This window comes from Lutra lutra, chromosome 1, assembly GCF_902655055.1.
Source record: "Lutra lutra chromosome 1, mLutLut1.2, whole genome shotgun sequence".
NCBI classification, from domain to species: Eukaryota; Metazoa; Chordata; class Mammalia; order Carnivora; family Mustelidae; genus Lutra; species Lutra lutra.
This window is the reverse complement of record NC_062278.1, coordinates 136,454,184-136,469,988: the sequence shown is the minus strand read 5'-3', so window position 1 is coordinate 136,469,988 and position 15,805 is coordinate 136,454,184. Positions and strand designations below refer to the sequence as shown.

Genomic DNA, 15,805 nt, shown 5'->3' with positions numbered 1-15,805 from the left:
CTGGGGTGGGGGGAAGCAGTCTCCCTGCTGAGCAGAGAGCCCAATGTGGGACTCGATCCCAGGACCCTGAGATCATGACCAGAGCCAAAGGTAGAGGCTTAATCCACTGAGCCACCCAGGCACCCTATAAATGCTGATTTAGAATGATCTCCATTTTACTTTATTTTGTTTTTTTTTAAAGATTAATTTATTTGAGAGAGAGAGTGCACATGTAAGTGAATGGTTGGGGGTGGTACAGAAGGAGAGGGAGAGAGAGTTTCAGGCAGACTCTGCGTAGAGTGTGGAGTCTGACATGGGTCTCATCCCGTGAGCCTGAGATCACTACCTGAGCCGAAACCAAGAGTCAAAAGATTAACTGACTGGCCACTGAGGTGCCCTTATCTCCATTTTAACAATTATGTCGTTAAATAAAAAAATACATGGTACAGTATATTCCCATATATGTTTTGGGTTTGTTTTTTTTTTAGATTATTTATTTATTTATTTAACAGACAGAAATCACAAGTAGGCAGAGAGGCATGCAGAGAGAGAGGAGGAAGCAGTCTCCCCGCTGAACAGAGAGTCCGATGCGGGGCTTGATCCCAGGACCCTGGGATCATGACCTGAGCCGAAGGCAGAGGCTTTAACCCACTGAGCCACCCAGGTGCCCCTCCCATATATGTTTTTAAAAGGTGCATGGATGCACAGAAATGTCTCTGTGTTAAGGAAGAACATCAGCTTCCCTTAGGAAGATGGATTTAGAGGTAGAGGATCTGGGTTGAGAAGGGAAATGTCTTCTCGTGGCATGTCCTGTTAAAATTTAAAATTCTTTTTCACCATTTGAAAAAAAAATTACTCTAAATTAGAATAATAGCTTTATATAGTTTTCATTTAATTCACAGGCAATAAAAGAATTTAGGAAGTGAGGAAGGTGGCAAGATAGGAGGCTATCTATAGTCAGGAAACAAAGGCTCTCGGACTCTGAGATTGCAGATTTGTAGCTTCTCAGTACCAGCCCTCAACCACAGTATCAGGTAGCTGATGTGGAAAGGAAATGAGTGTTGTTGATGGAAATAAATTTAAAGTATTTTATGTGATGTTTTTGTGCTTCATATTTGAGTTGGTTTACGAGCAGATTAATTTATGAACATATTATATACCATGATGCCCCCAGTAAGCTAGACTTCACTGAGTTTCTGTTCTCTCTGTTAGCCCAATATACAATTCTAGACCTCATAAGTCTTTCTAAAATCGGCTGACCAAAAGTGGCAATTAATTTTTCTTTGTAAGTTCTTAGTTCTTTATAGTTTCCTTAATGAGTTTCCTTGGGAGGAAGCACACTAAATCTTGTAGGATACCGTAGCTGTAATCACTACTGTATGGTAGCTGGGGTGCTCATGAAATAGCAAGATCATGATTCATCAAAATAAGTCCTTCAGAAAGCCCCCTTTCTTCTACTCTGAGAGACGCAGTTATCACACATTTGACAGCAGTGGTAGATATTGTGCATCTTGAGTCCTGAAACTCAAGTCATTAATGTGGAGAGGAGATTTTTTTTTTAAGATTTTATTTATTTATTTGACAGACAGAGATCACAAGTAGGCAGAGAGGCAGACAGATAGAGAGAGAGGGGGAAGCAGGCTCCCTGCAGAGCACAGAGCCCGATGTGGGGCTCGATCCCAGGACACTGGGACCATGACCCGAGCCGAAGGCAGAGGCTTTAACCCACTGAGCCACCCAGGTGCCCCTGAGAGGAGATTTTTTAATATAAATCTGAATGAGGTATCCTTTAGGAATTCAAGAGGAGAATTCAAGAGGAGTATAAAAATGTAGGAGGAACACTGAGCTCAGAGCTAAATTATCATCCTATAAATCTACCGTCTGCTTTTGGTCGGGTGTGCTCAGGCACTACCGTTTGCCTCTGTGGAGGCATCTGCAACATGTAGGAACCTGCCCTGCTCCTTGGACCCATGATTTATGTACTGGAGGTGAGCAGAGAAGTCACCTGTCTCTGAAACATGCAGGACTTTTCCCATAAGTGCCTCTAATGCATGTATTCCACAGACCACTTGAAATAAAACTGCTTTTAGGTGGTTAAGGCGTATTTTTAGATCATCTACTTAGTAGTACTTTTAGATATCAAAGAAGTCATATAAATGCATGGTATTTGCCATTGTCATCAGAAATTTTCTGTTTATTTTAAAACATCGAGTTGCAATCTTCTGTACATCAGGAAACACATTTTCCTTGCTTAACATATATCTGTCCTTTTAACAAAATTTACACACATACAGTTGACTTGTAAAGTTCTCTGGGCACCAGACTTCAGCTGTTAACTAGGGAGCTAGGGATAAAATGAAGCAGCCAACTCCTCTTTAACCCTCTTTGTTTCCCTTTTGCTCCTCATACTAGGGAAGAAAGGTAACTTGTAATTTAGAGGGTTCATAAACTTGATTAAATTCTAACAGGGGTCCACAACTCCTATTATATTGAAAATTGAATTTAAGTTTCACTATTTTATGCTTTTCATAAGCTTTTGCAAAGAGGGGACTACATACCCATTGCCATTGCCTCTCAAACTTGTCTCTACTTGAACTTAGAACCGTCAAGATAACTTAATTTTGTCAATTCCAGTAACTGCAGCTAGTTCCAGACTGGCCACAGGCATAGGCTCAGAAGCCAAGAGTCTGTATTCAGAGACTGAATGTGCAAATGGACAGTGGCCAGACAGTATAGGACAGTAGAACTCTGACCCGCATAAGAAGCCCAGGAAGCCAAACCATAACCTTTGTGGCAGAATCAGCCCAGAACAGTTAGAACTTCAGTGACTGACACCTTTCCTGTTTTTGTCTGCTTCCAACTCAGGACCAGCCAGAGAAAACCAAATACACATGCTCCCCAAATCAATCACATATGGTGCTCCCTTTTTAGTTACTCTACAGCCATACTTAAAACCTTTAGTCAGGCATACCTGAAGCCTTTCATGTTTTTCACTACAAAGCTTCTCACTCCTGTGACCGCTTTTGCTTCTTTGCCAAACAGGTGATGGTAGCCAGTTCCCTTGTTTTAGCAAGCTTTGAATAAATATTCTCTGCTTATTTTTATTTGGGTGGTCTTCCTTTATTTTAGTTGTGCATTGAGATGTGAAAGGTTCCAGGAAATCTCCCTTACACAGAAAACTTTTTTCCACCAGAATGTCACAGAGCTGGCGGTAATGCCATTGGGTGAACATCTTGGAGTTTAGCTCTTAATTCTTCCAGAAATAACATTTTATTTACTTATTCATTCACTCATTCATTTTTATTTTTATTGAAGTATACTTGATATACAATGTTATATTAGTTCCATGTGTACAATACTTGAATTTCACAATTCTGTACATTAATCAGTGCTCCCCACAGTAAGGATAGTCACCCATTTGTCCCATTCAGTGTTATTACAATATTATTGACTATATTCCCAGTGCTGTACTTTTCATCTCCATGGTTTATTTTCTACCTGGAAGTTACCTCTTAAACTCCTTTATTTTGCCCATCCCTCCACCAGCTTCCCCTCTTTTAACCAACAGTTTATTCTCTGTATTTAAGATTCTGTTTATTTTATTTTTTAAATTCCACATGTAAGTGAAATCATACAGTATTTGCCTTTTTCTGGGTGACTTCCTTCACTTAGTGTAATAGCCTCTGGATGCATTCACGTTATCACAAATGGCGAGATCTCATTCTTTTAATGGTTGAGTAATATTCTGTCGTATATGTGTATCACATCTTCTTTATCCATTCATTTGTTGATGGGCACAGTAGCCGTATCTTGGCTATTGTAAATAATTATGCAGTAAACATGGAGATATCTTTTTGAATTAGTGTTTTCATTTTCTGAGGGTCAATACCTAGTAGTGTGATTACTAGGTCATGTGGTATTTCTCTTTTTAATTTTTTGAGACACCTCCATACTATTTTCCACAATGAGCGCACCAGTTTACATTCCCAGCAACAGTGCATAAGCTTTTCACTTTTCTCCACATCCTCACCAACACTTATTACTTCTTATATTTTTTACAGTAACCAGCTTGACAGGTATGAGGTGATACCTCTTTGTGGTTTTGATTTTCCTTTCACTGATTAGTGATGTCAAGCATCTTTTTATGTGTCTGTTGGCCATCTGCTTGTCTTCTATGGAAAAATGTCTATTCAGATCCTCTGCCCATTTCTAAATTGGATCATTTGGTTTTTTTAGTGTTGAGTTTTAGGAGTTCTTCATATATTTTGAATATTAAACCCTCATGGGATACATCATTTGCAAATATCTGCTCCAGTTCAGTAGGTTGCTTTTTCATTTTGTTGATGATTTCCTTTGCTGTGCAAACACTTTTTATTTTGAGGTAGTCCCGATAGTTTGTTTTTGCTTTTGTTTCCCTTGCCTGAAGAGACATACCCATGGGTATGTTGTTATGGCTGATGTCCAAAAGATAACTACCAACATTTTCTTTTAGGAGTGTTATGGTTTCAGGTCTCACATTTAGGTTTTTAATCCATTTTGAATTTACTTTTGTATATGGTAGAAGAAAGTGGTCAGTTTTTATTCTTTTGCACGTGGCTGTCCAGTTTTCCCAACACCATTTATTGAGAAGACTGTCTTTTCCCCATTGTAAATTCTTTTTATCCTGCCTCTTGTTAATGTCATATATCGTATTGATTGGTTTATGAATATTGAATTACCCTTGCATCCCTGAAATAAATCCCATTTGATTGTGGTGGATGATCCTTGTAATAGATTGTTGAATTCATTTTACTTTTATTTTGTTGAGGATTTTTGCATCCATGTGTCATCATATATTGGCTTATCATTTCTTTTTTTGTAACGTCTTTGTCTGGTTTTGGTATCAGGGTAATGCTTGCTTTGTAAAATGAACTTGGAAGCATTCCTTCCCCTTCAGTTTTTGGGAATAATTTAGGAAGAATAGGTATTAACTCTTCTTCATATTTTTGGTAGACTTTACCTGTGAAGCCATCTGGTTCTGGACTTGTGTTGGGAGTTTTTGATTATCAGTTCAGTTATATTACTAGTCTCTTCAGTTTTTGTAATTCTTCCAGTTTTAGAAGATTGTGTATTTCTAGGAATTTATCCATTTCTTCTGGGTTATCCAACTTCTTGGCATCTAATTTTTCATAATATTCTCTTACAATTTTTTATATTTTTGTAGTGTCAGTTATTTTTCCTTCATCATTTCTGATTTTATTTTTTTGAGTCCTCTGTCTTTTTTATTGATGAGTCTGGCTAAAGGTTTATCAACTTTATCTTTTCAAAGCATCAGCTCTTGGTTTCATCGATATTTTCTATTTTTTTTCCTTAGTCTCTATTTCATTTATTTTCACTCTAATCTTTATTATTCCCTTCCTCCTACTAGCTTTAGTCTTTGTTTTGTTTTGTTTTTGTTTGTGTTTGGTTTTTTGTAGTTCCTTTAGGTGTAAGGTTAGGTGGTTCATTTGAGATTTTTGTTTGTTTCTTGAGATAGGTCCGTATCGCTATAAGCTTCCTTTTTAGAAATGCTTTTGATACATCCCAGAGATTTTGGACCATTGTGTTTTTTATTTTATTTTGTATTTTTTTTAAAGATTTTATTTATTTATTTATTTGAGAGAGAGAGAGCACAAGTGGGGAAGCAGTGCAAAAGGGCAGAGGGAGAAACAGACACCCCACTGAGCAGGGAGCCTGACACAAGGCTGGATCCCAGGACCCTGAGATCATGCCCTGAGCTGAAGGAAAATGTTTAGCCAACCGAACCACCCAAGCAACAGTTTCTTTTGTATTTTAAAAGCATGTTTTATTCTAAAGACAGATCTGAGAAAGGTGATAGTGCAGAACCTTAGAGTGAGAACAGCTCACAGGTGAAGCAGAATAAGCAAACACTGGAGAGATGAACATTCCGCTAGGCTCGCTGTACTGTACGGCTTCTGCATGGGAAATGCGAGAATACCCTTTTGGATCCTGGTAGTATTGGTATTCTGATTTGAGGACCCACACCCAGGACTGAGCCACTTTCCTCTTGGGCTCGATCTCTTTGCCCTAAGCTAATCAGTGATCTCCTGACATCCCCCAACTCTCTTACCTCATTAGAGCCAATCACAAAAGAGACCCAAGAAAGCCATTAGCTCAGGGCTAAACATGAGGGGCCTCAAAGTTCACTTTGAGTGTTCACTTTGCCTTCAAATGTAAATTTATGTTTAAAAACATTGACTTGTAAATGTTAACATTTAAAATGTCACAGTTTTTATAGCCTTGTCTTGGCATTTCTTCATCTTATAATACACTGGGAGTTTAAAAAAAAGAAAAGAAATCACAGGGGCCTACGGTTTCCCAACCTTTGGGAGGTCTGCCTCTCTCCCACACCCATGTCTGTTCTTTTTTTTTTTTTAAGATTTTTATTTATTTATTTGACAGACAGAGATCACAAGCAGGCAGAGAGGCAGGCAGAGAGAGAGGAGGAAGCAGGCTCCCTGCTGAGCAGAGAGCCCGATGCAGGGCTCGATCCCAGGACCCTGAGATCATGACCTGAGCCAAAGGCAGCGGCTTAACCCACTGAGCCACCCAGGCGCCCCATGTCTGTTCTTTTTATTGGATAATGTCTTTATAGTGTTTGTGGGTTTTTTTTTTTAAATAAAAGTTTAGAAGTTAATAGAGATAGATTATGAAGAGGTGTTTGGCCCTGTGTGCTTTCTGTCCCAGCCAATAGATGTTTAATGGTCGCTGGTCCAATGACTAGACATGTTGAGTAAGCTGATTTGAAGACCCACACCCAGGACTGAGCTGTGGAGATGTGGAGAGAAATCAGAATTACCAGAATGTGATTCTCTTATTTTGGCCCCAGATCAGCAGCATCAGCAACTCCAGGCAGGAAGTAATTCAAAAATGCAAATTATCAGGCCCCACCTGAATCTCAAAATGAGAATCCCAAAACTTTCTGTATGGGTTTTAGCAATAGTGTTTTAATAAGCCCTCCAGGCTAGTCTAATAAATATTAAAGTTTGAGACCACTACTCTAATTAAAAGAGTCATTTAATCATTTAAGCCTTTTCTTCTCCTGGAGTAACAATTTCCATGAATACATGGTAGATTTTAGGAGCCCTGACAGTTGGCATCTTAAAATGGACAGGAAACAGGAATCTGTTATATAGGCCAGTGTTTCTCAAACTTTAATAGACACACACATCCCCTGGAGGTCTTATTACTATGAAGATTCTCATTTCAGGAATATTGTATTAGGGGCCTAGGAGTCTGCACTTCTAACAAGCTCCCAGGAGATGATGATGGTCTTAGGATCATGCTTTGAGTAGCATGGTCTTAGTAGAAACAGGATCCAGCTGAGGAGCATCTGAGGCATGAGCAAGCAGGTTGCCAGTGTTCAGGAAATGTAGGGGGAGGCCTTAATCAATTCTGACATAGGTGTGATCACTTACGACTTAACGTGGGTGTCCAGGTTCTCTACAGAGATGAGAAACTTTAGGGAAACATCTGCTTAGCAACTAGGAAACCTGTGAGAGATCAAGGATGTAGGGTGAAGATCAAGAAGACCCCTCTTTAAGAAGAGCTGACAGGGGAGAAGGACTCATATTAATTTAATAAACATTTATTAATCCCCGACTTTATGTCTAATACCAAGTAACCCCAAGGAGCTTGTGATCTGCTAGAGAAGGGAGAATAACCAAACCAGACTATCAGTAACTAACCCTTCAGCTGGAATTTGCTTATCAGTGCCTGTATCTCTGGAAAATGTAATTAGGAAGCGGAGAGACCGAAAGATAATAGAACCTCCAAACAGCAGCCCTAAGTGAAGTACCTGTCCTAGCCTCTGAGCAGTCAGGCGGGGTCAGGGTAATGACTTACAGGATCCGGATGGGGGAAAAAAGAAGGAAGACAGAGTAAGTAAAATGAGTCCCCCAGGCTGTTTACAGCCATAGGTAAGTGATGAGGTGAAAAGGAAACCAGTACCACCTCTGCCTTTTAGGAACTGGTTCAGTCTGACTTTCTTGATGATGTATTATCAGCTTACAGATTTGTGGTCTTCCCTCTATCCAGAATCACATACTTTTCAGCTTGGTGTTACGCTTCATGTCACTTCTTCCAACAATGTGTATAAATGCATTAGAAGCTGTATGCGGAGGAATTTGAAAAGTGTTACTCAAAGAGGTTAAGATCCCTTTGGTATTTGAAATGGTCTATGACAATTTGAAAAAAAAAAAAAAAGTCACGCAAGTTTTTGTTTTTTAATGAGTTTCAGATTAGGGAGGATAGGAGCAATTATTTTTAGCAGTCCTCTGTATGCTCTTTTAGAAGACTGATTTGATCATAATTCCCTTTCCAAAGGTAAAATGACAGAACAAAGCCTATTTATGGACTTTTTAGAAGTAAAGATTATCTGTAGTATGAATAAAGAGTGGTGTTCACGGAGCCTAAAATTAAATTTCCCAACATAACCACCAACTGTCCATTAATTCTTCATGGTGTTGTTTATAGGCAGTAGTGGCTTCCACGTAATTTTCTCAAGGAGATGTCCAGTAGCAGCTGACTACTAGTGGAGCCCAAGCAAGTGATAGGATAGAAAAATCAGTTCTTAGCTACTTTTACTCCCATAGCCCTTTCAAGGCAGGACTCATATTCTAACTGCATACTGGTTGGACTATAAAATAGGATTCTCAAAGAGAGCACATCCTATTCATACAACGAAATCTGTATTGAAGGAATACCATATTTTATAGGTTTATTTGAATTTGCTGGTAAGTCACACATTCTAAAATTCTTAGTCCTTGAAATACCATACTTGTAAACCAAATAGCAGGTATACATTTAAGAGAGGGGTGTTTGAGTGTGTGTATGTGTATTTGTGTGTGTGTGAGTGACAGAGAGAGAAAATATTCAAAGATTATACAGCTTCTGAACATATGATGGTCATCTTCTATCCTCAGTATTCTCATGAGAAAAATGCACAAGCTCTGTTTTCTATTCAAACTATTTTTGCAAAGGGTGTATTACAGTTGTTCTGACAAAACAGCTTCAAACATTTGGCAAAGAGAATAAATTACAGTAGGAATGGGTGGTAATTATTAGGAACTTATTTTTGGAATAAGAAACCTTCCTTAATAAAGGGCTACGTACTGCCCTCTGAAAGGAATAGAGAATTTTCCCCAAAGTCAAAAACATATTTTTAACAGTTGGTGTACATATCCTGTGGGGGTTAAATTAAGTTTAACATGTGTTCCCAGAAAGCTAAATTCAAGCTGGGTTCAGCCCATGGATTACAAGGTGCACATAGAAATCAAATTTGAGTTCTGTAAAGATAATAACTAATTCAGAGTTTCAGTTCCTTCTGCTTTTGAAGCAGAGTTTAATGGGCTTGAAGTATTCAAATCTTTCTGTAACCCATGCAGATCCCAAACATTTTTTAAGAGTACTGAATTGAAATAGTATTAGATACAGAAAAAAATTCATGAATAGGCTAAGCACCTTCCAATAATGTATTCTGCAGCACTGTTAAGAAGAATGTGAAATTGGAAAAAATGCTTTATTTTGGCTTCCATCTTTTGTAGCTCTGTTCTGCAAAGAAGAAAGAATTAAAGATGAGAATGCCTTGTGACCCTAATTATAAGAACTGCAATATTTGGTTTTAATTTTAAGACTATTTTCACAGAGTTGATATAAAGGAAAACTCAGGGTAAATTAATTTAGAAAGAACTGGGTGCAAAGGAACACAATATAAGAAGAGCCTCAACTTCATCAAGGAGCTACCAACCACAGAGATGAACGCTTTGGTTTGCTGTTGTTTTCCTCTGATACTAATAAAGAATTTGGATTCTGTGTTTATTCTCTACCCTGCTTGGGTTATTTAAAAATTAATTGTTAGCTTTGAAAAGTACAAGTGAACAGAAGGCAAAAAAGCAAAATTAATATCATTAAACAAAAATTGAGCATTGCTCTATTGTGTTCCCCTATGCTTGTCCAGTGCTATCATTTTGTGATCACAAGTTGCTTAAGATACCTTTATAATGTTTGTTAAATTAAATTGAATATACCTTTCTTTATTTTACTTGTTCTTCTAAGCTGGCTATGCCTATATCTTACTAAAGAGTCATGAAAAGGAAAAGGAAATTAAGATATAGTATAGAAGTCTCTTCCTGCATGTATAACCTACTACAGCCATGTTGGATGAAGTATGAACCTCAAATTGGTCATTGTCATAAACTACTAGAAAAAATGGATTTCTCTTGGTGTTTCCATGGGTCATTCACCAAGCAATAATACCATCAGGAGTTACTGATCCCCTGGGGATAGCAGCTTAATTACACAGAAATTTTAAATTGAGAATAGTGGTATAACTGCAGACATAGAAACAGTCCTGTCTTTGGGTGGTTTATTATTAAATTTAATACCTCAGATGGTCTTTTTTGTGTAGATTTTAATTACTAAGTAGGTCTGGTAAAATATGAATTATTATATTATCACAAGTGATAAAATGTGTACGGTTATGAGCATTGCAATCTGCAGGTGTAACATACATAAAGCAAGATTAATAGTATGAAGCAATTAAACTGAAGCTATCTTGAAGGGGAAAAGAAAGCCTTAATGCTACCCTTAAGTGTAAGTTAAACTTGCGCTAAATATTTTTAACTGCAATAAAAGCATGTTAATTTTAGGAGTGACTTCTTTCTAAGACCTCATTTCTTCGAGTAAGTTTTCCTTTCTAAGAATACAAAAGCTTACTGAAATAATTTCTGCTGGTAACTCATTCCATAAAGAACGGAATTTTTCCTTGGCTTTTAAGCTCAATGAAGAAAGCCCAAAATAGCACAGGAAATTTTGTGTGTGGTGAATATATGTATGAACTAAATCCAGTAGGGATTAAAATGATTAAATTATTGATAAGGTCATTGTTGGTCCAAAAGCTTTCCATTAGTCATATAGTACTACTTAAATATTTTGAGAATTTGGCTTTAATTTTCCTATAATCGCATATAAGATACAGGAAACTGTGTTTTGCTTTAATTTTATATCCTTGCATGTATAACAGTCTTATATAAAAGGAACATGCCAAGCATCTAATAATAAATTTTTTTCCTTATGTGTTTCTGGGTTTTTTTTTTTTTCCACTTCCTGAATTATTTTTATGTTGCCTCTAACAAGATCACTGCCTGTACTTTCAATTTAACTACACCTTTGCCTCTCGGTAGCATGACAGGTGGCTTCACAGTGAGTTTATCAAGACCTTGGTAAACACATAGAGCACTCAGCAAAGTGTACAGAGCTCTTTACAAAGAACTTTCTGGATATTTCTCTTTTTCTGTCTCCTGTCTCTCTTCATCTGTCTCTCTCTGTCTCTCTGTCTCTGTCTGTCTGTCTGTCTCTCTCTCTCTCACACACACACACATACACAGAATTTGGCTTTTGCCCTGGAATTATTTAGCAGTGTACTTGGCAAGGTGAAACTTCAAAAATAAAGCAATGTGAAACATTTATAAAGCAGCACATCATATATTACATATTAAATATAAAAGTACTGAGGACTTACGTTGTGTGTAGTTTTGATGATATGTTTTATTCAATGTAGATGACAATATATTTGCAGTTCTCCCTCCTGACAGTGCTGCAGTGGAGATTGCTGCACGTAGGTATCTGTGGGGTCATTTTTGAAGCTAAGCTTAAAACCCCCAAGCAGCAGGAAAGTTGGATGACTTTGAGCAGTAACAGGGCGTTTTTGTTATAGAAATAACAAGAAATAAATAATTTCTTTAAAAGGAGGGGGGTATTTTCTTCTTTCCTTCTTCCCCGGTCCTTGCCTCTCTCTCTCCCTTCCTTCCCCCTCTCTCCCTCCCTCTCTCTCTCTCCCTTCCTTCTTTCCTCCCCTCCCTCCCTCTCTCTCCCTTTTTTCCCCTTTCTCCCCCTTTCTTTCCTCTCTCTCTTTCCCTCTTTCCTTCCTTTCTTTCTTCCTCTTTCCATTCTTTCCTTCCTTCCTCCCCTCTTTCTTTCTTCCTTCTTTTCTTCCTTCCCTCCCTACCTCCCCCTCCTTCCTATTTTCTTCCTTCCTTTCTTCCTTCCTTTCCCTCTTTCTTTCTTTCTTTCTTTCTTCCCTTCTGTCTATTCGTTTGTTCTTTCTTTCTTTCTAGCTCTGATGAAACCAAAGCTGTGATTTTCCATAAGAAAATGAGAGGACTTTGAGCTTTAAGCAAGGGGCAAAAAGATGGTATTCTCTGTGGCGAATATCAGATCATCAGGTTTTTTTTCTTTTTTTTTTGCTAAATGATATCTATTTTAGCATGAGACATGTCAACTTTTTTCAAAAGTCATTTTGCTTTTAATGGGAAATAGCAGGAGAAACAGAAAATTTTCCTCCCACACATAAAAAGGGTAAGCAAAAATAATGTCCTTCAGGAAACACCAGCCTTAGTTACATAAGTGGGCTTATTCAAATAAGGAAAGTATTAAAATAACCTCCAAGAATGAAAGGAGTGAGTTCAAGGCACAGTACAATTTTATAGGTATGATTCTTTTTTTTCTGTTGTTTTAATTCTTTGAGTTTAGTTGGCACAATGCTACATTAGTTTCAGATGGACAACATAGTGATTCGATAAGTTTACACATTATGCTATGCTTACCTCAAGTGTGTAGCTATCATTATGTAGGTGTAATTCTTCAATTTTGTACTGACATCCAGATTTGAACCAGGAAGTATCAATTAAATGTCGGAATTTTCTATTTTGAAACTGCCAAAATTTGCCTGTCCATTAAACCAAGATAATTCTTTTTTTAAGAGATTTTAATTATTTATTTGGGGGATGGGGAGAGAGAGAACAAGCTGGAGGGAGGGGCAAAGGGAGAGGTAGAAGCAGACTTCCCACTAAGCAGGGAGCTGGACATGGCACTCGAACCCAGGACCCTGGAATTGTGACCTGAGCCAAAGACAGACACTTAACCCACTAAGCCACCCAGGCGCCCCAACCAAGATAATTCTTAATTATATTATTTTTCAGCTTTATTGAAATATAATTGACATAAAATTGTAAGCTATTTAAAGTGTACATTGTAATGATTTGCTATATATATCCATTGTGAAAGGATTCCTCCCATCTTGTTAATTAGCATATAATATACATCACCTCACACATTTTCTTTATTCATTCTTTCATTCATTCATTCATTCATTTATGGTAGGAATATTTTAGTTCTCTTGACAAATTTCAATTATCAATACAGTGTTACCAACCACAGTCAGCATGTTATATATTAAATGTAATTTTTTTGATGAATTTTTCTTCCAGTTGAATCAGTTGAATAACTATAAATGACCACATTCTGTTCTAGTCACTTAATAATGCAGATACAATTATAAGTTTAAAGATTCTTTAAACAGATGCCTAAAATGGTTTAATCCAGCTACTTTTGGATTTGCCCATTCTGTGCTTTCCCTGATACTCCTTGCAAGACCAGTTAATTCTTTGTCATTAAGAAGAACAAACTATGTAATTTAGAGATATTTTGGAGCTTAAAATAGTAAATATTGGCATTTGTAATTTGAAAGAATTAAAAATGTGTGGAGAAAGAATGTTTTTCCCTGAATTACATAACTGCAGGCAATATTAGACCAAAAAAATAATTTATTTTAGTCACCTCTCATAGTGGAAGTAGAATAAGAATTGAAAGATAAATAAAAATTGTAAATGATACTGTAACATTTTTAAAAAGATAAATGTTACTTAGGCATTCAATCTTTTTCCTGAAAAATTGAGTTTCATAATTTAAGATGTAATTGAAAATAGTTTAATTATTCTATTGATTAATTTGATAATGTGAATGAAAGAACTTTAGTATTTGATTGTATGGTATATGGTTCCTAATAACTGTGATACATTTGTGTAATTCTACACTACATTATCACAGCTTTGATTTCTCCTTAAATATGATATTCCCTGAAGAAAGTATTTGAATTCAGGGCGGGGGTGGGGGAGTGGTTGGTGCTCACTTTAACCCCACAGATGGTTATATTTGGTTTCTAATTTTGTGAGGAGGTAATCTGTTTTAACTAATTTTTTCAAGAATTCCCTCTCTTCTGTGCTACTTAGTATACTAGAAATTTGGAATTTTTGATTCTTTGTTATGTGCCAGAACCACATAGAATTCAAGCTGAAATTCCTGTAGAAAGGTTTGTGTAAGGAAATTGTAGCCATGTTATATACAATTAGATGTAAGTGGATAAAAAATGGATATCAAAATGAATTATTTTAATTTTCTTCTAAGAATTATTTATGAGTACTTTAGGGTTTGTTGAAAGTTTGAAGTATAGCCATTTATGACATATAATTATATGCAGATCTTATTCAGTATTCTTATAAGCTACCCAGATGTGCTTACAGCGCAGATACTCATTTTCCTGGCCATGGAAGTGACTCTTCTTATAAACAGCCCTAAAAAGATAACCTCACTAATAAGGTGTATCTATTCTAAAGTTAAAAATAAAGTATTACTATTTGTTTCATTTGAAATAGCTGTCTGTGTGTGACAGTATATATGTATTTTTTTTAACCGCATTTAATTTTAAAATGAATATTTTAAAATAAGAGTGAAATGTGCGAATGCAGGTTTCTACTTGGTTAATTGCTGTACAATTATTTGCAAAAGTTCAGTTAATAACAACAACAACACCCAAATCAGTAGTGATCATAAAATTTTAGAAAATTCTATTTTTTAAATCCCTAACCTTATCTATGAGGCAACTGTCAGACCGCTCTGCATTCATTTTCCTCTTTGCCTTTTGAGATTTGGGATTTGTATTAAATATGAAAGATTTCTACCTTTTAAAATATCATGGTAGTGTTTTATATGTATAGAAATAAACTTCAACGATTGTAGCCCAGTTACAAAATTACAAAATTCATTTGAAAGCTTAAAACTTGGATTTTACTGTATTATATATTTGATGTATAGTATTTGCCTTGTGTGATCAATTAAAAATTATTGTTTTTTTCACAAGTATAGAAGAAAATGATTCCTCTTTATATTACTTCCAGAAATACACATTTCTGAATTTTGGTGTTGTTTCTTTCCAGACGATGGGTCCGGCTACTGTTTGGACGAGAGTTCCCCCTGCAGGATCTTCTGGTGGTCTGGGATGCCTTGTTTGCAGATGGCCTTAGCCTGAGTTTAGTTGATTATATCTTCATAGCCATGTTACTCTACATCCGAGATGCTTGTAAGTGTTAATGACCTTGCCTACATCCAAGTAGGTGGTCCTGATTTTTTTAATGTATTTTATCTTTTAAGTATACTTGTTCTTTTATTCTGAATTACTGTGCCTGCATTTTTATAGTAGGTAATATGTTGAGCATATTAATATCTTTTTTGTTAGTTAACTATGTACCTATTGGGAGATGTGGGTGATTTTGTCCTGAGAGAATTAGACTATTCTTCAGAGCCATTTTTCTAAAGACTTTACTCCTGCTTTAATCTCCTCATTACACACATTTGTGAAATGCACAAATAAAAAGCCCGTATTTCAGATATGTTTAGAGCTCCACCTTCTGACAGGTAGGGAGTACTCAAAGATATTTATCAGGAGATTGGAGCTATTTTTATAGTATCAACAACTTGCCAATAAAAAATAAATATTACATTTAAAGATATTTTAACCTCTTCTCAGTTATATTTTGGCCAAATGTATTTCTCAGTAGATTGCCAAGTGGTAGACGTATTCCTATCTCATGAGATCTACCTTAGGATGCTTGCCATAGCTGGGAAGCCGGTGCCTGTCTGGAGTACTCTGATAATCTTCAGCTTGAAGAAA

At 36.6% G+C, this 15,805-nt stretch overlaps 1 protein-coding gene across 7 annotated transcripts in view; it reads left to right on the top strand.

Annotated features, from left to right (window-relative positions):
* The window catches only part of TBC1D5 (TBC1 domain family member 5), a 560,004-nt gene that overhangs the window by 404,213 nt on the left and 139,986 nt on the right, over nt 1–15,805 (top strand). For all 7 annotated transcript variants that reach the window (XM_047737636.1, XM_047737648.1, XM_047737657.1 and 4 more), the window contains one exon: nt 15,072–15,214. In XM_047737636.1, coding sequence (XP_047593592.1) covers nt 15,072–15,214 — 143 coding nt within the window. The remainder of the gene's footprint in view (nt 1–15,071; nt 15,215–15,805) is intronic.